General features: G+C 52.4%; 2 protein-coding genes across 3 annotated transcripts in view; both read right to left on the bottom strand.

Moving 5' to 3' along the window:
* Positions 1–174: 174 nt before the first annotated feature.
* On the bottom strand, positions 175–16,372 carry PLEKHN1 (pleckstrin homology domain containing N1). Of its 2 annotated transcripts, XM_027855556.1 has the most exons (16): positions 16,131–16,372; positions 15,485–15,587; positions 11,805–11,951; positions 11,364–11,444; positions 10,165–10,237; positions 8,869–8,993; positions 8,090–8,233; positions 7,762–7,842; positions 6,240–6,315; positions 4,981–5,138; positions 4,538–4,705; positions 4,031–4,189; positions 3,605–3,745; positions 3,174–3,380; positions 2,286–2,340; positions 175–1,892 (listed from the first exon to the last, which is right to left on the bottom strand). In XM_027855556.1, the coding sequence occupies exons 1-16, from the start codon at positions 16,208–16,210 to the stop codon at positions 1,708–1,710; spliced, it is 1,983 nt and encodes a 660-aa protein (XP_027711357.1). In that variant the 5' UTR covers positions 16,211–16,372; the 3' UTR covers positions 175–1,707. The 2 variants fall into 2 exon arrangements, with proteins under 2 accessions (XP_027711357.1, XP_027711358.1); XM_027855557.1 differs by lacking the exon at positions 4,538–4,705.
* Positions 16,373–17,154: 782 nt separating this feature from the next.
* KLHL17 (kelch like family member 17) overlaps positions 17,155–24,534 on the bottom strand; it is a 16,907-nt gene continuing 9,527 nt past the window's right edge. Inside the window, exons 9-12 of the mRNA XM_027855318.1 lie at positions 19,578–19,666; positions 19,380–19,453; positions 18,795–18,976; positions 17,155–18,416 (exon numbers count right to left, since the gene is read on the bottom strand). Of these exons, the coding sequence (XP_027711119.1) occupies positions 18,188–18,416; positions 18,795–18,976; positions 19,380–19,453; positions 19,578–19,666 (574 nt within the window). The 3' untranslated portion in view covers positions 17,155–18,187. The remainder of the gene's footprint in view (positions 18,417–18,794; positions 18,977–19,379; positions 19,454–19,577; positions 19,667–24,534) is intronic.

The following is a 24,534-nucleotide window of genomic DNA, read 5'->3' as shown; positions in this document are numbered from 1 at the left end:
AAGGAAAGGAATGGGAAGGGGCTGAGAGGGCAGCAGGGAGGTTAAAGGTTAAAGGCCCAACACCCTCACTCCTTTGGAGTGAGTTCCCTGACAGTTACCCGAGTGACCGCTGGTGTGAGAGTGGGGCGGGAGGGCGAGGTGGAAGAGAGATGGACACACAGACACTGGGTGACAATAAAATTTCTTTTTCTATTTCTGGGTTGAGGGGTTGACTTCCCCAGGATCAGCTCCATCCCCCCTCCCCCAGACCAAGCTGTCAGGATTGTGACTTTTTACCCAGAAGCCACCCTGTGACACAGGCTAAATCCTGATTTGAGGCACACCTGCTTCCAGTGGAGAGGAGAGGCTGGGGAGACTGGGGCACTTCCCAAAAGGCAGACCCTAGAATCTTTGGCACAAGAATCAGTCACCCCTTTCCTAGCTCTCCCCATTCCTGCCCTGGCTTATGTCAAGGGAATATGGCGGAGGGGTCTTCAGGGTCTGTCTAACCTGTCCTTACTTAACCCTGAGCCCCCAGGCAAAGCTGAGAACCCACTGACCCTTTTCTGCTCACATCTCTTCACTGTCCCTCACACCAACCTGGCTGCCTCCCACTAATCTGACTGCTCACCAGCCCTCATCACCCTTATTAGCACCTCCCGCTAGCTCCCCGGCTCACTGCCGTTCACAGCTTTCCACTGTCCTTCACAGCCTTCGCTGCTCACGGTCCTTCACTCTCCAACTTTCCTTTCTCACTGAGCACCACTATTCAAGGACCATCACCAGCTGCCCTCCTCCAAGAGTCTTAGATGGGGGGGGGTGATGTGGGATTCTCTTCCCACCTCCCCAGACCCACCCACACCTTCACCTCTAACTCCATCCCATGATATTCCCTGTAATTTCTTCTCCTCCTCCTCCTCACTCTCTGTCTTTCCTTCCCTCCCCTCCCCTGCCTACACCTTATGTCATCACTTCAAATTTTCAGCTCAAATCCCCAACATAGACACCAGGGGGCAGCACAGAACACTGATGTTTGGGGTACAGGGCAGGGGAGGTGGGAAGGACACTTGTAACACCACAAAGAACTTAGTTGTCCACAGACCTAGATACACTGGGGATCCCCTCCCCCAGAGGCTAGGTCAGATGTGGAAAGGGAAGGGGGTGTCATCGAATGATTAGGAACATTAAGAGTAGCAGCCATATATGGGATGTGTCCCCCACTATCTCCACTCAGGGACCCGTCACTGAGGGACCTAGACTTGTAGTCACAATTCCCTGGATGTGTCTTTATGCCCCAGGCTCTTACAGCCTGTATTGGAAGGAGCCTAGGTGGGTTCTGCTCTGAGTTCCATGGAAGGAACCCAGCCTCCACACATGGTCCCAAGGTCCCGTCTCAAAATCTCATGTAGAATCTGATTTGGGCAAAGGCGGCAGTGGACAGCAAGTTGGCTCCCTCCTTTTCCCCCTTCCCTAGGACTCATGGGGAGCAGTAGAGGGGAGAGGCTGGGTCTAGGGGCATTGAGGTCCCCCCTGCTGAGCCCTCCCAAAGATGGATAAAACCCTGACTCAATCTCCCCAGCAGTTTGGGGGTGTGGAGAAGCAGACCGAGATGGCCCAGGCCCCCAAAATTCAGAGAGGCTTCCATTTAGCACCAAGGTGGGGCTGGAGGCCAGGATGTCTGGCGTCCTTCTGGTACCCACTTTGACCAGCAAAAGACTCCAGGCCAGGTCAAATCCACTGAGTCAACCTCCCTGCAGCCTCTGATGCAGGAGGGCAGTGCCACTTGTGTCTAGAAGATGAAGGTGGCCCTGGCTTGTCCCAGATGTTATCGTAACTGAAGTCTCTCTGGCCACTGGAGGGCTCTGAGGAGGACCGTCCCTGCTCATGACCCTTCCCGCTGGGGGAGCTGCCACCTGCAAAGATACAGAGATGTCATTCAGGTTTGAACCAGGGCAGATAGAAAGACAGGCAGGGCCCCAGCAGACCCCTGCTTTTAGGTAAAGTTTCAAGGAGGGCATCAGGCTGCCTCGATTGAGAGGTCCCAGCAGAGGTCGAGCTGGGCTCCCATCCTTCAGGTCCCTCAAGGTGAGGGCAGAGTCCAACTAGGACAGATGTTCTCATGACCTGGGGTCAGTGGCTGTTCTGGGGACAAGAGAGACAGCCGTGCTGGGCTGCCACAGCCATCATTCACAGCGAGAGAGAGCTCAGGGGTGGCTGGAGCATGGGAGGAGGAGGCCACTCGGCATCAGACCCCTGGGGGAAGGTCCCATGGGGTTAGCTTCTGAGCACCAAGAGGGATAACTCACCTGGAAGTCGAAGCTGAGGGTCAGGGGAACCTTCCTTTGATGGAGTGACCTGAACCTGGGGAGACAAACCAGGAAACTGAGGCATGGGGGTGGAGACACTCCTCTATCTGAAGCCAGAAGATCTGCATTTGAATCTCACCCCTGCGACTTATTACTTAGCTGTGAGGCAGCTGGGGGGTGGGGGTGCCATAGTGCACAGAGTGCTGGAAGACCCAAGTTTAAATCCAGCCCCAGACTCTTACTGCCGATGTGACCCTGGACAAGTCATTTCACCTGTTTGCCTCGGTTTGCTCATCTGTACAATGGGGATAATAAGAGCACCTGGGAGGTATCCCAGAGTTACTGTGAGGATAAAATTAGATAATACTTATAAAAGGGCTTAAGTACAATGCCTGGCACATAGTAGGTACTTAATAAATTCTAGCTGTTATTATTACTTGCATGACCTTGGGAGAAGTCATCTCTGGGCCTCATCAGTGTGTGTGTGTATGTGTGTGTGTATTGAAATGAGAAGCTTCCCTTCAGTTCTGATATTCTCTGTTCTATGTTCTAATATTCCATATCCAAAGGGCTCTCCCAGCTCTGAGAATCTCTGTTCTAAGGTTCCTTCTAGCTCTAGCATTCCATGTCCTACGGTCCTTCCCAGCTCTACAGTCCTATGAAAGGAGGCCCAGACATGCCTGTCTCTCTTCATTTGGATCTCTCTCTCTCTCTCTGTGTCCTCTCTTTCTCTGTCTCTTTGTCTCTGTCTCTGTCTCTCTCTCCCCATCTCTGTCTCTGCCTCTGGGCACACTCTTCCCTCCACCCCCATCCCCAGCTGCAGACATTGCCCTCAGCCTGTGGTTCCAGGTCAGGACCAGGGCCCCTCCCCAATCAGCCTCCACTCACCTGACGGGTTCGGGAAGGCTCCAGAGCACCAGCTCCCCGGACTTGGAAGGAGCCTCGATGTCTCGGAGATTCCCGGTGCTGAGGGGCTGGCTTTTTCTGAAGGGGGTGTAAGCTGGGGGATGGGACAGGGACAGGGATGGAGACGGGGATGGTGGGGAAGGTGCTCAGTGGCTCCCGGCCTATACAACTCTTAGCTGCCACCAGGAACTGTGAGGAAAACCAACAGAGTCTCTATCAGGTCCTGATGGGCTTGGAGCCAGGGACGCCCCCGTGTCCCTGGAGATCTCCCTTAAGGCTCCCCAGAGCCAGCCTGGGCCGAGACCTTGGGGTTCAGGCACTGACCAGAGCTGGCTCCAGGCAGACTTCAGGCTTTGGATGTTAATCAGATCAGGTTTAACCAGAACCCTCCCCAATTCTACTGGAGGACTGACCTCATCCAGGTCACTGACATCGGTGATCTTATTGTGGGTGGTGGAGGTCGGGGTATAGGGGTCAGCATACAGTGGGGACTGGGGTTTCTCTGGAGTGTCAGCTGTTGCTTCCTCGCTGACCTCGGGACTCCTCCGGTTTAGCTGCAGAAGAAGCCAGGGGCGGGGGGTGGGGGAAACAGGGTGATCATGCTTGGTGATGGCTCACTTGGGTCCCTTTCATTAGAAGTGACATCCATCTGCTTTGGGCTGGGAGACCAGCTGACATGACAGCTATCTGAACCCCCCCTTGCCAGCTAGGACCACACATGTGGGCCAGTTATTCTTTGGGGACTAGGAGAGAGAGACCCAGGGAGACAGAGAGTGAGGGACAGACACAGGGACCAGTTAAAATACAGAGACAGGGCCAAGGCTGGGGGAGGTCCCTACATTGGTGAGGCCCAGGTCCAGACGCAGGGGAGCCCTGAGCACTGGCTCCTCTCCTTTCAGCTGCCCTGCGCCTTTTCCCTTGGATGAGCGGCTGCTGCTCCTGCGTCTCAGTTCTGCCCGACGCCTTCCCAAGCTGGAGGTGTTGGGGTTGGCCTGGCCCTGGAGGGACAGAGAGGGACAGTGCTGGGTGTCCTCCAAACCACACTAGGGATGGATGGCCCCCAGGCTTTGTGGCCCCAGCCACTGGGGGCTGAGGAACGAGGACCTGCTGGACCTCCAGTCTCTGGCTGGATTATATGGCAGATGGGGCCAGGGGGGCCAAGGGAGCAGCGAATTTGTTTAGCAGCATGTGGGCAGCCCCAGTTCTTACTCTTCTTCTAGGTGTCCAACTAGACCCTTCCACTTGAACCACAAACCCTCCAAGCTGCCCTCCCCCCTTCCCAGAATCCAAACAGCCACTTAAGTCTGTCTGACCTATTAGATCCTGCCCTGGCCTGTGTCACTCACATGGTCCCTCTGGGGGGTGCTGTCAGCTCCCACAGGGCAGCTGTCGGGCAGCACAGGGCGGTCAGGGAGGGAGCTGCTGGTGTGGGAGGAAGTGGACGGGGCCCCTGTGGATGCCCAAGAGTTGGTCCGTCCATCAGAGGTAAGGGATGCTCGCCCGCTGACTGAGAACTGAGCCAAGTAGTGTGCAGTTAGGCTGGTCCCAGAGAGGAAGGAATGTTACCCCCATCCTCCCACTCACCCCAAACCTCCCCAGCCAGGGTCTGCAGATCTCTGCTGCCCTCCCTAACTGCTAATCACTTCTGGCTAAAACTGGAAGACAGTGTTGGGCATTGAGAATACAAAGACAAGACCAAAATTGGTTTTGCCTTCAAGGAGCTCACATTGAGTCGAGGACTCTTGAGCTTCCTAGCCCCAGGATGCCTGAGCTGCTCTTTCCCCCTCACCTGTGTGGGAAGGGGTGGCCGTGGCCCCTGGAAGCTCTCAGAGCCTGAGCGGGTAGACGAGCCCCCTCTTCTGAGGCGGATAGCCCGAAAACAAAGCAGCCAATCTTGGTAGTCCTCATAGCTGGCGCAAAGCACTCGGATGGTATTGATGAGGTGGCCTGTGGGGGTGGGACACCCAACATGGGCTCCTTTTGGGCTCACTACTGTTGTTCCCTCCCTTGGGTTGGGGATCCCTTCATACTGAGGATTATTCACTGACTGGCCCTCCGCAGAACCCTAAATACTTCTGTGATCCCAGGATCCAATTTACTTAGGTTAAGAAGCCCCCCAATGTTAGGGTGGGCTAGGGGAGCAGATGCCCCAAGAGTGATCTCTGAGCCCCTGAGCCAACCCTACCTTGGAAGGGTGATCCCAGGAATGACCTCTGACTTACTGACCCCACTCCCTTTTAAGAGGGGAGCTCTGAAATGAGCAGAACTAAGAGAACGTTGCATACAGTAAGAACGATATTGTTTTAAGAACAACTTCGAGTGGCAAAGTCATTTTGACTATTATAAATACCCAAATTAACTACAAAGGACCTATGAAGGTAGATGCTATCTGCATCTAGAGAAAGAACTGATAAAGAGAAATATGTATAGAAAGGTTTTACATATATATACATATTTTTGTCTAATGGTGGCCATCTCTAGGATGGGGGAGGGGGAAAAAGGAAAAAAAAGGTCCATTATATATTTAAAAGGAATTGTACATAACTATGTATGAACCGTATCTAATACATTTGCAGTTTCATGTGCAAACATCTTTTTTTTTTTTGTATTCTACTCTGTTATGGAAATTCTTATTTTATTTCTTCAGTTCAGAATAAAATTTTAAAAAGTAAGTTAAAAAAGAGGGGAGCTCAGGATTATCTAGGCTAAATTTGCCCCTAAATCCAGGGCAAACACATGAGATACGGGGGCAGCAGGTAGCAGCCAAAGAGGCTAGGTCCACCCCAACCAAGAATGTCACCCACCCGCCCCAGCCTGCCTCCCCCCACCCCACCCCCTTTTGCTTAATGGGGGAGGATAAGTGACTCAGTCTTCACTCATTCCCAGTCATGAGACCAGAGGACGGGGTGGGCATGGGGTCAGAGGCAGCAGCTGGCATTGCATGGGGAAGGTGTCAGGGAGAAGGATCAGGTTGAAAGGAGGAAAAGCGCTGAGGGTCTCTGGGCCCTCAGTCCCACCCAGTGTCCAGGGAGGCTTCAGTTCACCAACCCTCTATCAGGAATGACCGGATCTGTTTGTCACTCTCCTCAAAGTTGAGCTGGATGGCGTTGAGTGGAAGCTCCCCCTTAGGAAAGATGAGGTGCGTTGTTAGGGCTAATGAGTAGGAGACAAGGGGGATGTAGGGGGATTCCTACTTCCCTTTCTTCTCCCTACTCTTACCCCATTTTTACGATTTTGATTGGGGAGAGGCAGGTCTGAAGATTTCTTCACTCTGACTCATTCTAAAAGTCACTTGAAGTCAATGGTCATTATTATAATATATTATAAAGACTTCTGGTCATTATCAGCTCTGGACTTGGGAGTCAGAAAGATGAATTCAAATCAGCACTTACTAGCCAAATAATCCTACTGAGCATGTCAGTTAACCACACTTGGGCTTCCTCAGTTTCCTCATTTGATCTACTTCAAAAGGGTTGTTCTAAGGACCCAACATTTATAATGGGCTTTGCAAACCAGATTACTATACAAATGGTAGCCGTTATTATTAGGTGAGGCTTTGTGTCCCTGGCACAAGTCACCCATAGCCTCTGGCAGCCTCAGTTCCTTCATCTGTAAAATAGGGAGAGGAATAACATCTCTCTCCTAGGGTTTCTGTGAGGATACCCTGAGATAATATTTGTGAAGAAGCGATTTGCAAACCTTAATGCATCATGTAAATGCTAATTTGTCAGGGTTTTCTGAATCATTTTATGGGAAGCCAGTTCAGCTCTGGAGACAATCTCCGCACACAGTCTGGTCACTGACCCAGCCATGAAGGCCACTGGTATCAAAGCATCCATGAGGGTCAATGTGTCCCTTGCCTCTGGGCAGGTCTTCTCTGCCTGTGAATACCCAAGAGAGAAGAATCCTTTGACCTCATCTTCTCTCAGGCCCTAGCCACTTGTCTTACACATCTCCTGGACAGGAAGTCCTTCAGGGATATCTAAACTAATCCTTCATGCTATGGGCTAATCCTTTCTTTGTTGTCTTCCTGGATATTGGGAGGAAGGGAGGGAGGGAGGGAAGTGAATCAACAGAAAACAGGTGATTCCACCTGGGAGAGGGAGGTGGTGTAGGACCACCCCCTCATAGTTCAGGGTCAGCTCAGACCTGGCCCCCAGGGACTCCAGGGGAGCAGAGGCCCCCTCCACACAAGCTTGGGCCCAGGGAAGGCAGAGAAACAAGAGGCCTGGCAGGAACCTCCCTTACCTAGACCAATCTTGAAATTCTGGTTTTCAACTTGAATCACTCCTTCCAGCCCCACCCACCAACCTGATTCGGGAGGGTAGGGGAGTGGGACAGGCAGGTGACCCGTCTGGAAAGACAGAGATAGTAGGTAAACCTTGTGAAGCCTCAGTTGCCTCATCTGTAAAATGGGGATAATAGCAGCAGTCCTACCTCACTGGGTTGTAGGGAAGCTCACTGAAATGTTACTTAGTGTCACTTTAAGGGGCACAGGAGAGGTAATGCCCAGGGGCATCTGAGCACTACGGTCAGGGCTCAGAGGGGGTGGGGTGGGAGTTAGGGCTACCTTGAAGTTCAGTCCATCAGAATCCTCTGACAGGATGACCAGTGTAGATGGGTAGAGGACGAGAATCCGGTCATGCTGCTCCTGAGAGGTCAGACAAGGTTGGATGGTGATTTGGGGGTCATGGACGAACTCAGAGCTTTGTCATAAGTACATGGGTGGGGAGGGGGTCAGTGTCCTCCCCCCTCTCTCCTCTGAGTTGCACTTTCCTGTCTCCTGCCCTTCCCATCCCACCCAGACCTTCTCTCCTCTGCCCCTCTTCCCCTCTCCCCGCTCCAGCCTTCTCCTGCCTTCCTCGCCACTCCCACCCCCCACCTGCCCTCATTCCCACCTGGGAGGGCAGATGCTGCATTTTCACTCGGGAAGCACAAACCACATCTCCCAGAGATTCTCGACTGGTTCCTTCCCAGTGATGAACTGGGTAGTGCTTGAGGGCCCATGGAAGAGGGTAGAGATGATTCTCCCCTAGAGGACCCTTAGGGACAGAGATGGGAAGAGCCAGTTATAGGGCTCAGGACTGAATCCACCAGCCAAGCACAGAACTGGAGAGTGGGAAGGGACCTTCCTGGCCCTCCAACATGTCTCATACACCCAAGGAATCCTCACTATTATACACCCCAAAAGTAGTTATCCAGCCTTTGCTTGGAGACCTCCCAGAATGGCGATCTCACTTCCTCTCTAGATAGGTATAGCCCATGGTACCTAGCTTTCATGGCCAGGAAGTTTTTCCTGACATCAAGCCTAGGATTACCTCTTTACAATTTCCACCTGTTGCTCCTGACTCAACCCTCTGACCTCAGGAGAAGACCTAACAGCCCTTCACCTCAACACAGCTGTCATGACTCACTGAATTTTCCCTTCTTTTGGCTAAACTCGGCCAGTTCCTCCTATGACTCAGACTTAAGACCCTTTGCAGCTGGGTCCATCTCCTCTGGACATGCCCCAGCTTAATCTATGACACCTGGAAATGTACACAGTACTACAGATAAAGTCAGATGGGGGCAGAGTACAGCATAAGCATATCACCTTCCTATTCCCAGAAGTCATGCCTCTTCTCAGCCCAGGCTGGGAGGGGGGGACAGGGCAGAAATGCTGACATTGGGCACTCACCTGGAACTGGAGAGATGGGCACTGGGGTCCCCTTACGAGGTCCATCTGCTTCTCCAGGTGATAAAGCCAGCGCCGGAGTTCAGCCTTGCTGGGACAGAATACCAGAAGAGGAGACGGCAGGGGGCCTTGGGAGATGAGAAGAGCAGGGATGAGGTGGAAGTCATGGGTCAGCCAACCTCCCCACAGCCCCATATCCCCTTCCCTGGCCCACCAGCTTCCTCCTGTCCTTTTCTTCCTTCAACCAGCTGCCCAACCCTCATCCTGTTCTCAGATCTGCCCCACCCAGCTGCTCATTTCCTGCCTGCCAGGAAAAGGTAGCATCAATCACCAGCCTCAGGGCCCTGAAGAAGGTACAGAGGGTATGCTCCTGGCTAGTTCCACAGGCAGCCTCAACTACTCTGAGCTTCCCTGGGGGAACCAAGATGGCTTTAAATGATCTTCCCGCCGGGGTCAGGACCCTGGCTAGCACCTCTAGTCACAATGGTTCAATGAGTGGTCCCAGTTCTGGTAAAGTGGACAGCCTTCATTAGTATCCTTACCCATACTCAGGTCAGCTCCCTTGGTCACTACGGACCAGTGAATGGGATGTCAGTACTTAAACCAGTGTCTTCGTCTGCACCCTCATTTGGAGTCAGTAACTGTGGTCAGCACCGTGGCCAGCACCCCCACCCTCCACCCTCGCCTATATATCTATTCAGTGCCTAATCAGTATCCCAGGATATCCCACAATTCTATTAAATACCTTGGTCATCAGCAGCCAGTCAGAACATCCCATCTTACCTCTAACAACTGTTAGTGCCTAGGTCAGCACTTAGGTCAATGTCTTATCTATACACCCTCCCTTCAGTACACCTTCAATGCCCTTGTTCAACACCCTGGCCATCTCCCTTATCAATTACATCCTAGTCAGTGTTCCTCTTCAAACCCTAGGTCACTTCCCTGGTTAGATCCTCACAGAGAATGGTCCAACTAGTGTGTCCATTTAATACCCTGGTATTAATGGTATCCCAGGTATCAATGACTCCAGTCAGCATCCCAATCAATACCTGTAGTCAAGACCACAGCCATTTGCCAGTGGTGTCCCACCCCCACCCCCAATGGTGTCCTAGTTCAGCTCTGGATCAATGCCCTGTCCCTTGGGTAGCACTAAGCTGTCTTTGTGGTCCAGAAGGACAGGCCTAGACCAAGAGGAAGGTGGGGGGGTGAATGATGAGATGGCATGGTGGTCACTGCAGGGGTTTTAGATAAATATCCCCCAAACAGCTCCTGTAATCTCAAAGGCATGACCTCCCTTACCTGTGATCTGGAAGGCGTATTCTCCTTCTATCTCTAGCCTGGAGATGCTCACCATTGTCAGTGGCAGCAGCCCCTGTAGGAGTCCAGATTGGATTAGGAGGGAGGAACCAAGAGTCCTGGTGCCCAAGGGAGGGAATGGAGCCTCCCCCTCCCCCTCCCTCCTTCTCCTCCTTTTTCCTGGGGGTCCTGGGGGGGGTTGGGGCATAGGAGGGACAGGGAGAGAGGAAGGCCTTAGGGACAGGAGGCAGCTGGGGTCAGAGAAAATCCTCCTCTTTCCTATTTATATCCTACATATAATTAACAATCAGTGTAACCAAGTACAGGGCCAATTCAATTCCATCAAACGTAGCTTTGTGGGTGAAACAACGACACATTAAGGCTAAGCAAGGCCCTGTTCCCTTGGAGTCACAGTCAGCCTGGGATGTTGTAAAGTTGTCCCTGAGAGATTTGAATGTCAGGGGCAGCCTGGACATCAACAGGGGCAGTCCCAACAGGTGATGAAGGTGGGGAATTGAGGCATTCTGCATCACCTAGGGGTAGGGGCTAAAGGCCTAGAACGCAAGCTCTTTAAGGGGCAGCTAGGTGGTGCCATAGTGCATAGAGAGCTGGGCCTGGGGTCAGGAAGGCTTGAGTTCAAATCTGGCCTCAGACACTTCCTAGCTGTGTGACCCTGGGCAACCCACTTAACCCTGTCTGCCTCAGTTTCCTCATCTGTAAAATGAGCTGGAGAAGGAAATGGCAAACCTCTCCAGTATCTTTGCCAAGACTGAACAATATCAACAGGCACAGAGCCTCCCACACAATTGGTGCTTAATACACTGCTTGTTGATTTGAGAGGCAATGGAATTAGCCCTGGCTCTGGCTGGAGTCTGAAGACCTGGCTTCAAATTCTACCACCCAACATTCAAATCCCTTTTAACCCCTCCAGGACTCAGTTTCCTTATCTGTAAAATGGGGGGGTGATGTGCCAGATGGCTTCTGGGGGTCCCTGAGTGTCTGGTGCCCTTACCCTTACTTTGTGGAGGACCCACCCCTGTGGAAAAGGTATGGTGCCCAGAGTTCTGCAGGCCTGGCCCAGCAGTCAGGGCTAAGGGGAGCCTGCCTCATGGGCCCCTTTTGCCCTCAGTCCTGAGATGCCAAGCTGGCTCTTAGGGGTAGAGGTCCCAGGTCAGGGGGTGGCTTCTCCCACCCAGACTCACCTGGTAGGTGAGGCCACTGGAGCCATGAGCCTGGAAGTACAGACAGGAGGGGAACAGCTCCAAGTAACAATCATTGATGTCCTGTGGGGAAGGGGGAAGGCTCGGTTTGTCCAGGGAAGTGAGAGGGGTCAGAGGCTGTAATGGGGTGGAGGGCAGTGTCTGTTGGCTAAGAATGTCTTTCCTAACCCAGTCACTGAGTGTGAAATCTTAACCTAGGGTCTGGCCAGAGCTCTACTGGATCCTCTTCTCTGCCTGGCCATGAACTTGAGGCTTTGGCTTCCAAGGGTCAGGAGCTCATCTGGCAGCCCTCTTCTTCTTCATGGCCCTCTTGGGAGTGGAGGCTATCACCACCGGGGGATAGATTTCCCCACACCTAAGCCTGGGACTTCCCCATGCCACCCCTCCTCAGGGGTCCAATACTGACCTCCAGCTGGGACTCACCGGGCAGTGCTGGAACTTGAACTTGACCTTGGCATAATGGACAATCTTCCCGAGGTTCCTCACAGGCATTTTCTGCCTGCCCTTCTTGAACACACTGAGGAAGGGTTGGTCTACATTTTCCTTGTGACTTTCCGGCCCGGGAATATCCTGTAGGAGGGTATGGCCTGGGAGCTTAGGCCTGGAGGGAAGTGGCCACAAGAGGTGACCCCTCTTCCCCAAACAGATACAAGGAGACCAGCCTATGGAATTAGTTTCGAGCACACAGCCAGTACAAAGCAGGACAAAGAAATGTACCCAGCGTGGTCAGGGGCACACACAGAGTGAAGGGATGGGACCCAGAGGCTCCCCCTAACCCCACTCTACCCCACAAAAACACAGGCATACACGATCACAATCATTTATCTATGTGGGAGGAGGGCAAGGCGGAGGAGGGGAGGAATCAGCATTTATTGAGTACCTACTGTGTGCCAGGCACTGTGCTAAGCTCTTTATAAATATTATCATTTGCTCACCTAGACACATGGGCAGATACAAAGAAAGACAGCTGTAGATTTCTATAATATTCAGAAACAAACAGTTACAGACCACAGCATCAAAGTTTGAAGGAATCTTAGAAACTGTCCCATCCAACAGACTCATTTTTTTTCAGATGAGGATACGGAGGCTCAGTAAGGGGATAGAACATGCATAAGGACCCAGAGGGAGCGGAAGCCAGAATTTTAACCCTGACTCCAAACCCAGACTCTTTCTACATTATAATATGCTACATATCCACAGACCTACTCACAGATACAGCCACCCATAGACAGACACAGAGAATCACACAGATAGATTCACACAGAACTCTGCCTCTGCCATTTAATTCCTACATGACCTTGGGTAAGTCACTTCCCCTCTATAAGTGGGCCTCAGTTTCCTCATCTGTAAAAATGAGGGGAATGGACTAGAACGTGGTCCCTTCGGTCACTTCTAGCTCCAGAACTGTGAGCCTATGAAAGTTCAGAGGTCTAGACACAAATCTATAAATGAAAACCACACATAGACACACATATATGTAATGACACAGACACACCCATAGACACAGTCATACATAGGAATCGGGCCTGGGAAAAGGTAAACCCTGGGAAAGTGACCTGTGGCTGATGTATGGCATGTGGGGGTCCAGGGCTCTCTCAAAATAGGCTCCATGCACTGGGTGAGGTAGCCAATGAGGCGTGTTGCAACACAGGGCACTGGCTTTGGGCCCGATGCTTTGCCTGCTGGTAGGGCCTCCCCCTTTGCTTGGGCAATCCCAGGGAATGTGGAAGGGCAGACAGACACAAGGGCTGGCTTCCCTGGCCCTCCCACCCTTGGGTGGGGCCTCCCACTCCCCATGGGAACTGGCTCAGGGCCCTGGGGACCTGCATAAAAGTAGGCCACAGACTCATCCATGCAAGCTGCCTATGGACCCTGGATGCTTAAATGGAATGTGGCCATGGCACCCAGATGCAGAAATGGACTTCAGGAATGTAGCCACCAAGCTGGCCCTCCCCTCCTTTCACAGGGAGGAAAGAACTAGGGAAGGTTGTTGGAGAATGTGTTGAGGCTTAGTCATTTCTCAGGCCAGTGCCACATTCACCTCTCACAGCTGGCTGCTGCAGGGTTACCTGGAGCCTCCCAATCCAATTCTGCCCCTAAAGTGGTCCTCTCCCCCACCCCCACAGTCTATGCAGATGGAGACGTGTCAGGCAGCTGGACCCAGGAGTCCTGGCTTCCAAACTGAGAGGCTCTTATTCCAATCAGAGGGTGACCTTAATTCCCGGTAATGCCCCCCCTTCTGTTCCTGCAGGGTCAGCAACCTCTGCTTCAGTGACTATCTGGTGACATGGGGCTATTAATAGAAAGGATGGGGGTGGCCTGAGGCTTCGTTGGCCACTCAGCCAGGCTGGTGAACTGAGAGACTCAGAGGGTTGCTTGCCCCCCCTCCCCACTCAAATGTTTCTAGGTAGAAGGTGCCCAGGCTCTGAGGGGCCCTCTGGGGGAGGTGGGGTGCACTCGTTCCTACTTCCCTCCTTGTACAGTTTAGTGTGTGTGTGTATGTGTGCAGGGGTGCGGCTGGGAGAGAGAAGAGGCAAGAATTCCTGGTCCAGGACCCGGGATGGTCCCAGACAAAGAATCAATCCCTTCCTTGTCATAATACAGAAGGGAGAGTTGGGGGGTGACCCACAAGTAGTTTCCTGACCAACAGATTTGGTCTAAGGTCCCTGCAGATACCACTGAGCACCTGGAACGCAAGTAGTCCCCAGGCCCACAGATTGAACTAGGTAGGGTCCTGCATGAGGCAGGAAAATGTCCTCTGGGTTTACCAGCCAATGGACTTCACCTGCAGCAGTAGGGAATCAGCTTTGAGGACGCCCACTTAAGGAGTCCTTGTTGAATCCTTAGGAAAAGGAAAGGCTGCCCAAAGTGGGAGGGACATGGGTTTATTGATTCACCTCCCTTCCCCCTTCCAAGGTTCCCAAAGAAGGAGTAGGTGCTGTATATAGGAAAGCCCAGAGACTGGAAGACAGGACACCTCGGTCCTAGCCCTGGACCCATCTCTGGGACCAAGTCTTCTCCTCTGTCCAATGGGAGAGGGCTGGGGTTGGCTCCCAAGGGTGGGAGCGCCAGGGAAGCCGGACCTTGTATCTGTCTGCCCTTCCCTATTCCCTGGAATTGCCCAAGCAAAGGGGCGGCCTTGGTAGCAGATGGTGTCTAAGGGCCTTACTTATCTTGGCATCTGGGGTGTTCAAAGGAGTCGTTCAAAGGAGCCATTCAAAGGACTTTGAGCTCTCCTGCTTTCACTGGATAATCAATAGCTTCCTCTCTGCCTCCTCCCACCTCCATTAGTGTCCTCAGGATTCCAGATTTACAGCTGAAAGACCTCAGAGGCCAGCTAGCCCAACTCCCTCATTGAGCAGATGAGGAAACTGAGGCTCAAGACCACAAGAACAATGAATTGGGAGTCAGGGGACCCTGGTTCAAATCTCCCATCCACTTAGTAGACAAGTCACCCTCCAAGGCCTTTAAGATCCAATGCAGTCCTGTGGATGAAGCTTTCTCAGCAACTGCTCCCTAGTCGTCATCCTTGCTGATCCTGGGGGTCAAAGCCTGAACCTGGGGCTGAAAGCCTGTCCTGTCCTCTACCCTTAGAACTCAGCTTCCCACCCCCCACTTGCCTCTCCAAGTCAGACTCCCGTGAAAGCTCACTTAGAGACTGGATGGTGTAGGGGGTTTCCCCGCAGTTTCGGGTGAGGGAGGAAGCCAGGAAGCCTTCCTGGCGGAGTTTCCTTGGACTCAGGTTTGGGATGGAGGTCCCTCCCCTTTCTCCTTTTCCCCCACCCCCCTCCTCCTCTCACTTGCCGCACTGACTCAGTCCCTGACTCTCTCGCCAGTTTCGCTGTCTGCGGAGACTTTCGGGACAGCCAGGAGGTGAGGTGCCCGAGGGTGGGGCCCCAGCTTCTCCTCCGGATCGCTGGCGAACCTGGCCTGGCTGGGGAGGGGGTGGGTGGAGGGAGCGGAGAGATGGGGCAGCCCTGACCCAGGAAATCGCCGGGCTCGGACCCCAGACAGACGGACCCACACTCACACAGACACACCGACACACACACAGACACACCGATACACACACGTTTCTGACCTCCCTCCCCACCGGCTCTCACCGTCCCCGGGATGTAATAAAGAATCTTGTCGGTGGCCTTCGTGTCCCCATCTTGGCTGCTCTCGCTTCCAAACAGTCCCCCTCGACGCCTTATGCTGTCCTCTCTGTGGGGGCAGAGCAGAAGAGGCTCAGAGAAGGACTTCCTTCCCTTCTGCGCCGCCCCGGCCCTGAACCCCTAACCTCTGGAGCTGGACAGTCAGGCAATGAGGGAGCCCCTCTTGGCTGGAAGATGATTGTGAGTGCAGCCTGGCAGTAAGGAGGGAGGGAAGCCCAGGTTGGACAGGGGGACGCCAAGACAGCGTACGGGGAGAGAGAGGGAGAGAGCCACCCTGGTCCTAGCTCTCCTCTCCCCACCCCCATTCTCCTTGTGGGAGCCAGGGATTCAAGGTTGCTCAGCCTAGCCTAGGCAGAGGAGGGATCCCTCTTCATACAGGCAGGACAGCCCACAACCTGTGTCCCAAGTGCTTAGAAGCCCCGGACCCTTAGCCTCATCCTGAATCCCAAGCCCCTAACCTAACCCCAGCCCGACCCTGCCCTGATCCGCCCGAGTCCTCCCGGCTCCCAAGGGCAGCCTGACCCGACCGAGACCGGGACGGGACCGGGATTGTGATTGTGATTCCAACCCCTGCCAGGACCCCCAGCCTTACTTTTTTCCTTTCAGCGAGGATTTCCTGGAGAAGGAGGCTCGGAAACGGGGAGCCTGGGGGACACAGTTGGCATTGCCCATGGCGAAGGGGTTGGAGAAGAGTTGGGGGAGGGGTGTTAGGGTCCTGTGAGGGACTGAGGTTCCCAGGGAGATTCTACCCGGCACCCTGGGGTGCAGCTGGCCGGGCCGCTTCAAGCTGGAACAGAAGCCAGCTGAGCCGGGCTGAGCCCAGGCTAGGTCAGAGTGGCTGCATTTCCAACAGTGGGCGTGACCTCGGAGCCCCGCCCCCTCCTCCCCGGGACTCCCACTCCTGGGCAGGCTTCCTGGGAGAGGTACCCAAGGAAGCAGAGAAGAGCTGAGGTCAGAGGTCACCTCAGCCTTCAGTCTGGCTTTCTGCCAAGGCTACCTGGGGTGTCCCGGCCCCTCTTAGGGCCAGAGGCAGGAGATGGCTGGCCATGGGGCCACCAGGACCTGGGATGGTGGGTCAGAACATCCATCCCTTTCTCTGCCTTCCACTAGGGAGGGGGACATCAGTGGCCACAGAAGCTGGCTTCTTCTTTTTATGTCCCTGAGGACAGGCCACCTTTCCCTCCAAGTGCTTCTGGGGAAGCCCACATGACTCCCCCCAAAAGGTGCTGCTGGGGGTGTGCACGGGGCTCACTCTCCAGCCTGGTATTGGGGCTGGGGAGGGGGAAGGCAGGGCTGGGCTAGAGATAAAGCCTGCCTAAACCCAGCCCTCCCCTAACCCCCCCTTCCCACTTCCTGTTTCCACCTCAGATTCCTTAGCCTCTGAGTCATGGATGACTAGGGAGGTGGGGGGGGGTCTAGGCTCAAGGTCCCCTCCCCCGTGTCAGATCTCCCAGCTGTTGCTGTCCCCCCCCCCCCACCCCTGGCAGACACACACCTTCCCCACCCCCTCCACATTCTATACTTGGGAAACAGAGGCACACAGAGCCTTGACATAGCAGGACAGAGCCCAGGGATCCCCTTGGAGAAATGAGGAAGAGGCCAGTCTTAGGCTGTGTACAAGAACTTTTATTGGTCAGGTAGGTTCATATTGCTGTGTGCTGATGTGCATGAAGGCATGTATGTTGGGTATGTCCACATGTATATGCCTGTATATGCACGGGTATCTGTGTGCGTGTGTCCAGCTCAGTGCATAATTCAAGGAAACAGACAACTCTTCACAGAAACAAGACAGAGGAATGAATTGTACCAGTTCACCTGCATAGCCCCCTCCCCAGGACCGTTCTCCTGGGGAGCCTCCCTGGTCCCCCAACGCTGTCTCCCAACAGCATCTCTCTCTCCACCAATCTGTCTGCCCTTCAGGGTTTCTGCAGAGCTTTCCTCCAGTCTCGGTCAGGTCTGTCTTACCGTCAGCATCTCAGTCTCTGTGTCAGCGGTCTGACCGCCCTTCCTTCCTTCAGCGTCCCCAGCTTTCCTTCAGTGTCTCTGTCAAGTCAAGCGGATTTCTGGGTCTCCTTCAGCATCTGTCTCTCTGAGCCTGTCCTGGTCGGGCTCCATCTGTCCTTGGTTCTCCAATCTCAGGAATTCATCGAGGGGGACCCTAGGCTTAGGGCTTGGTTCCCAAAGGAAACTCGACTTTCACAAATGCCCCAGAGGAAGCAAGAATATAAAAGGGGTGGGAGGTGGCCGTGGGACATTTCATAAATAATAATAAATACATAAATAGACAAACATAGGCAGACGCAGACAGTGCTCCAGGGCCTGGGGCCCATGTGCTGGGCTGGAGACAGAGGCCCTCGGCCTCAGCCCTTGGGAGCAGGGCAGGGAGGGAGGGGAGAGCCAGGGCCCCGTGTCTCTGTGGCTCAGAGACCTCCATGGCAGGAGTTGCCCCCTCCTCCTCCCTTCCTGGGATGGGGGGAGCATTAAGGCATCTGCAAGAGGCCAGTGGGGAGGACTGCCATTCCTGCCCCAGCCCTCCACGCCCTGGGGATGGGGGCAGCCGTCTCTTTTGGGGTCTCCACGGCTCCAGCCCAGGGCCCCATCACAGTCCGGCTGTCACAGCTCGGGGCCTGCTCCTGGTCTCCCCAAGGGTCAGAGGCTGGTGGAGGACACTGAGAGCGTAGGCGAGGAGGGTGGGGGGAAGTTCAGCAGCTCGAGGACGGCCACCCCCACGCTGCTCCGACGTGTGAACATGCAGGAGGCGGCCACCCACTTATTGGTGCGTGGGTTATACTTCTCAATGGAGTTCAGGCTGGAGCTCCCGTCATTACCACCGACGGCATACAGCCATCCATCCATGGCCACAAGATCGTGAGTGCTCCTGGGGGAGCCACAAAATTGTGTCGTGGGGGGCAGTTGGAGGGGATAAGGGGAGAGACGAGCTTTTTGTGGAATACGTTAAGATGAAGCAAGGCTTCCTCCTGCTTCCAAAGTGACACTGCATTTAGAGAAACTGAGGCACAAGCTCAGCAGGGCAGAGAAAGAAATCAGACTCAGCTGCCTGATGAAGGCTCTGGGAGGAAGGAAGGGGTCTGGGGTGGGGGGAGTCAGGACCTGGTCTCTGACCTGAGGAAGCATGAAGGGTGGGTCAGCGTCAGGGTCAAGGGAAGCCCTGCGCTGCAGGCTGCCCCCAAGGGCACCCGAGGCTGCCACCAGTTAGCCAAGAGTGTGGGTTGAGGGGGAAAGCCAAGGAACATACCTGCGGATGTTCATGGGTGCCACGCTCTCCCACGCATTGGCCTTGGGACTATATCTCTCCACAGAGTTGAGGCAGCTGGTGCCATCATTTCCCCCTGCCACATACAGGGCGCCCTCCAACACAGCCACCCCTGCAGAGCTGCGCCTGCTCAGCATGGTAGCAATCGGCGTCCATGTGTTCACCTGGGGGACATTGAGAGGCTGGGAGCTCGTGGCCATGGGGGCATCGGCCATCCTCCCAACTCAGGACACCTTCCCCCACCCTATATAATTTTTCTGGTGAGAGAAAAGGAAGGAGCAGAAAGGGTTAACTCTAAGGTGAGGGAGGCACACTCCTTAAAAGTGGGAGTCATGGGAAGGACTTGAACTAAGTTTTCCAAATGAAGGGAGAGCCCTGACGCCTTCCTCTCAGGCCCCCTCCCCTCATCTCTAAGGTAAAGGAGGGGGCTGGAGCAGGAACAAAATGATTAGTACTGGGGAGGGTGATTCCACTATTGAGGTATGAAGGGAAGGGACAATACCTGGGGATGGGTGCCTAGAGACAGGGGAGGGGACAATGGGGCTTTGGGAGGGGGAGGAGCTCTACCTGGGGTTCATATTTCTCCACAGTAGCCAGGTGGGAGGAACTGTCATAGCCGCCCACAGCATAGAGATTCCCATCTGTGGAACACAGTCACTTAGAAATGGGTGATGCTGGAAACAGCTGGGGGAGTCCCAGAAGGCACCTGGGATCTGGCATCAATTGAAGGGAAGATGTTGGGGTTGGGGGCTCTGGGCTACCCACCGAGTGTGGCTACACGGACGTATCTCCTCCGAGTGCTCATGGCTGCTATGGATGTCCAGGTGCCCGTCAAGGGATCGTACCGCTCGGCGCTGTGGGCATGGGGTGGGGGTCAATGAGAAGGAAGACGGAGGGCTTCAGAAGCAGGATGTGGAGATCAAGCCCCTGACCTCCTCCTCCCCCAGCCCCTGAGCCCCCCTCCCCAGGACCCTCAGGATGAGATATTCCCAGTGTGTCATTGCTTTGCTAGTCATATGATGGACGAAACTACTTTGAGACTTTGCTTAAAGAAACTTGAGTGTGTTTAAAAATGCCTTGACCCTGTGAGATCAAAAGATATAGAACTGGGAGAGACCTTGACACTTTCATTTTACAGATGAGGAAACTGAGGCCCAGAGAGGACAGGTGACTTGCCCAAGGTCACACAGGTAGGAATGGCCAGGGATGGAAGCCAACAACCTTTCCACTCTACCACTCTGAAGGATACTAACCTGATTGGAGCTTCAAAGAAATTTGAAAAAAGGACCTCTTACTCAAGATACAACTTTTCATCAACTAAAATGGAAAAAAAAATTTTTTCCCCTCAAAAAGATAAAATCCAAATGCTGGTGGGGCTGTGGGGAAACAGGTACTCTACTACATTGTTGGTGGTATTGCAGTGTCAATAGTTCGAATAGCAATGTGGCAATCTGCAATGATTCACAGAACTCATTGCATCTTTCAACCCAGTGGCTCCATTGCTAGGATTTTAGCCTAAAAACATTATAAAAAGGAAAAAAAAGGGGCCAGTGTGTTTAAAAAAAATCTTACTAATTATTCTCATTAAAATTGCAAAATAAACAAATGGAAACAACCTATGTGTGCAACAACTGGGGAATGGCTAAACACATTATGGAATGGAATATTACAGGACTGTAAAAATGATAAATACAAACCATGAAGACATAGGGCAGGATTTTTGTGAAGTGAATGATCCAAAGTAAAATCAGAATTAAAATTTTGTACACACATGACTACAAATATGGAGTTATAAAGGAAAAAGGAAATATACCCATAGAGATGGAGCAGGGATGAACCAGAGCCCATATCCCACTGAAAGGGGCCAGGGTATGGGCCCAGCTCCACAGGAAGAGCTACAACTGGAAGGACCTTTGAGGCACTGACTCTACCCTCCCATTCCCAATTTTACAGATGAGAAAACTGAGGCCCAGAGAGAAGAGGCGACTTGCCCCAAACTTGGGTTCTGAACCCAACTCTTCCTGATTCCATGTCCACAGCTCTATCCAATCACTAGCTGTTCCTATTCCTGCTACCAAAAACAAAACAAAACAAAACAAAACTCCTCTTTAACCACCCTGGGAGGGAGGGGGTTATCATCATCAGATGAAGTCATCATTATGGAGTTTACTTCAATTTTGCTACTCACACCTCGTGAATACCCTGATTGCTTCTGCTGGTCCGGATAAGGAGCAAAAGCCTCCTCCCATAACCTCCCTTTATAGAGGGATCAAACGCCAGCCAGCTCCTCACCTGCCATCAGCGGCTCTGCTTGGTTTTGACTCCACCACCATCACCCACCACACTTCTGGCACTCCCCTCCTCCCTATTAGATGTAAGCTTTTTGAGGGCAGGGCTTTCCTTTTTCTTATTTGTATCCCTAGGGCTTAGCAACCAATCAATCAATCAATCAATCAGCATTTATTAAGTGCCTACTATGCATCTTGGGCAATGAGCTAAATACTAAGAGGACACAGAGAGGCAAAAGACCACCCCTGCCCTTAGGGAGCCTTCAATCTAATGGGGGAGACAATATACAAACGAATACAGACAAAGCAAGCCATGTACAGGATAAATAGGAAATAATTAAAAGAGAGAAGGCACTGGAATAAAGAGGTGATAGGGAGGACTTCCTGTGGAAGCCAGGGAGGGGGAGTGGAGGACAGAGAGCGTTCCTGGCACGGAGCATGGCCAGAGATGGAGCATGCTGGACACATAGGAAGCACTCAGGAAATGTTAATTTTATCTTAAGGGGAGTCAGGCTCTTTACAAAGAAAAAAAAATTAATAAAACAGTCAAGAAAATTCCTTCTGGCAAGAAAAGGCAGGGAGTTAGGCAGGAGAGTGTGGACATGTCTACTGGGATCAGGATCTTTCTTTTTCTGCCATGTGGGAAAATACTGAATAGAGAAGGAAGAAAGGACCATCTGTCTGAGGGAGTAAGAGGCAAAAGAGGTAGATACGTCATCCTTTTAAACGGGATTTGTTGGGGGATGACAGCAATGGTATGTGCTGTGTGACACTGGGCCAGTTCCTTCACCTCTCTGTTCTTGGCAACTCAGAGACTAAAAATTGGAGAGAAGGTGCAACCTGCTCTGGTGGAAGGAGCTTCCTCTCCTGGGAGTTCCTGATATCAGTATAATCACAGGTTCAGGCCCTATCCGTAAAACTTACAGCACTTTAAGGTTTGCAAAAGGCTTTACCTATGCTATTTCACTTGTACTTGTCCCTTCCAATTCTGAAATTTTGTCATAGGAAGGGAATAGTAGGCCAGGAGCTGAGAAGGGCAACAGGAAAGGGGATAAGTATTCATTAAACACCTACTATGTGCCAGGGACTGGCGTATTTTTGTTGTTCGGTTGTTTCAGTTCTGTTTGACTCTGTGTCCCCATTTGGGGTTTTCTTGATCAAGATAATGTAGTAGTTTGTCATTTCCTTCTCCAGCTCATTCTACAGATAAGGAAACTAAGGCAGACAGGGTTAAGTGAGCTGCCTATGGTTATACAGCTAGTAAGTGTCGGAAGCACGATGTGAACTCAGTTCTTTCTCATTCCAGGCCCAGTGCTCTGTGTGTGCACTGTGGCACCACCCAACTGCCACAATGACCATCAGAACTAACTACCTGGTCCTCAGAGTCTTCATCTGTAAAAAAGGAGGGGACTGGACTAGATGACTTTTAGGTCTCTCCCAGCTCTAAATCTCAAGACTAGAAATTGCCAGAGGGGCTGCTGACAGTAAGCTGGTTTGAAGGTCCAAAGAGGATCCTGAATCTGAAACAAGTACTTAGAGGGGGTTAGGAAAAAATGAGTGAGTGTCAGTTTCACATGGAACCCCCTTTTCTGTTCTACTTTGTACATGGAAATTTCTTTTTCTTTTCTTTTTTTTTTTTTGGAGCTAAGTTCCAGGATCTTTAAAAAGTCTAATGAGCTCCAGGTGTGAAAGGAGTGTTACATTAAACAGGGATTGATGACAATTAAGGATTGATAAGTACCCAAACACTCCCATAAAAGAAGGAATAGATGAATGAATGAAAGTGTACCTCACTCACTGCATGGGGGTGTGGGCTACAGGCCCTCCCACAGAGGCAGGGCCCCAGAATCTAGGGACAACATTGAAAAAATGTCCCTCTGGATGCGGCGGGTGTACTGTCTTCTAGAGCTGGCTTGTACAAATGGCATTGGGTGTCTCCTGAAACCAATTAAGAACAGACTCCCAGTCTTAATCCAGATACTGGGTGTCTCCCAGGCTCTCTTGAGGAAGACCTGGCAGTGCATTGCAACATGTCTGAGGTGTCCAGTCAGAAGGCAATGCAGGAGGTGGGGTCTTCACGCACCCTGCAAAGAGGCTAGGCTGGTGTCCCCAGCACTGCCTGGGAAAGAAGGCTGGTGAGAAGCTGAGCTCTCCAGCCAGTGAGGTCCCTTTGCCCTGATGACTCACTCATGTTCCAGACATTCCTATGCCTGGCCTGGTCAGTCCGTCTCTGGGTATAGCTAAACACACTGGCCCCTGGTTTACAAACTCATCTCCTTTGAGGGCCCGTCTACTGACAGGCTCTGGTGAAGCAAGGCCCTCAGCAGGCCCAGACTTGGGGGCATCAGGAACCAGCTGAGCAACTGGTGACCCTGCTTGGAATGCTCTTCCTCCTCACTTCTGCCTCAAAGAATCCCTAGCTCCCTTCAAGGTTCAGTGCTGGTACCACCTCCTACAGGAAGCCTGATCTGATCGCCCCCTCCCCTCTCCCCTTGTCTCTGCCCCTACCTTTGCCCCTCTATTATTTACTATACTGATCTGAGTACAAGGTATGTCCTCCCCCACCTGCCAGAGAATGTGAATTCCTAGAGAACCTTCACCTCTATCTTTGAAGCCCAAGACCTCAAGACTTAATAAATTGTCAGCTAGATCAGTCAGTCAAAAAAGATTTATAAAGCACCTACTATGTGCCAGTGCCAGAGGATTTTATATATGATCCTGGAGGTAATAGGGAGTCACTGGAGTTTACTAAGTAGGGGGTGACACGGTCAGACCTGTACTTTAGGAAAATCACTTCAGTGGCTGAATGAGGATGGACTGGAGAGAGGAGAGATGAGGCAGGCAAGCAGGCTCCCCAAGTAGCTACTGCAACAATCTAGGTGTGAGGTGACCAAGGCCTGGATCAGGGTAGGGGCAGTGTCAGAGGAGAGAAGGGGGCATACTAGAAAAATGCTACTGAGGAGAAAACTACAAGAGATGCTGCTGAGGTGAAATCTACTAGAGATGCTGTGCAGATGAAATCTACAGAGGTGAAATCTACTAGGGATACTGCCAAGGTAAAATCTACAGAGATGAAATCTACTAGAGATGCTGTCTAGGTGAAATCTACAGAGGTGAAAGCTACTAGAGATACTGGGGAGGTGAAATCTACTAGAGATGCTAAGGAGGTGAAATCTACTAGAGATACTGCCAAGGTAAAATCTACAGAGGTGAAACCTACTAGAGATGCTGTCCAGGTGAAATCTACAGAGGTGAAAGCTACTAGAGATATAGGGGAGGTGAAATCTACTACAGATACTGCCAAGGTAAAATCTACAGAGGTGAAATATACTAGAGATGCTGTCCAGATGAAATCTACAGAGGTGAAATCTACTAGAGATATTGGGGAGGTGAAATCTACTAGAGATCCTGCCAAGGTAAAATCTACTAGAGAT

Source organism: Vombatus ursinus, unplaced genomic scaffold (assembly GCF_900497805.2).
Source record: "Vombatus ursinus unplaced genomic scaffold, bare-nosed wombat genome assembly UNPS02010822.1, whole genome shotgun sequence".
Taxonomy (NCBI): domain Eukaryota; kingdom Metazoa; phylum Chordata; class Mammalia; order Diprotodontia; family Vombatidae; genus Vombatus; species Vombatus ursinus.
Note: the sequence above shows the minus strand (reverse complement) of the source record. Positions and strands in the feature narration are given on the sequence as shown.

What these genes read in the sequence shown, in the direction of transcription:
- PLEKHN1 (XM_027855556.1), bottom strand. Translation starts at nt 16,210, where the DNA reads ATGGGCAATGCCAACTGTGTCCCCCAGGCTCCCCGTTTCCGAGCCTCC. An exon ending in GCCCATCTCTCCAGTTCCAG is followed by an intron (nt 8,234 to 8,868) that starts GTGAGTGCCCAA and finishes TCTGTCCCTAAG; the next exon opens with GGTCCTCTAGGGGAGAATCA. An exon ending in CCCTCAGCTTCGACTTCCAG is followed by an intron (nt 1,893 to 2,285) that starts GTGAGTTATCCC and finishes GTATCTTTGCAG; the next exon opens with GTGGCAGCTCCCCCAGCGGG.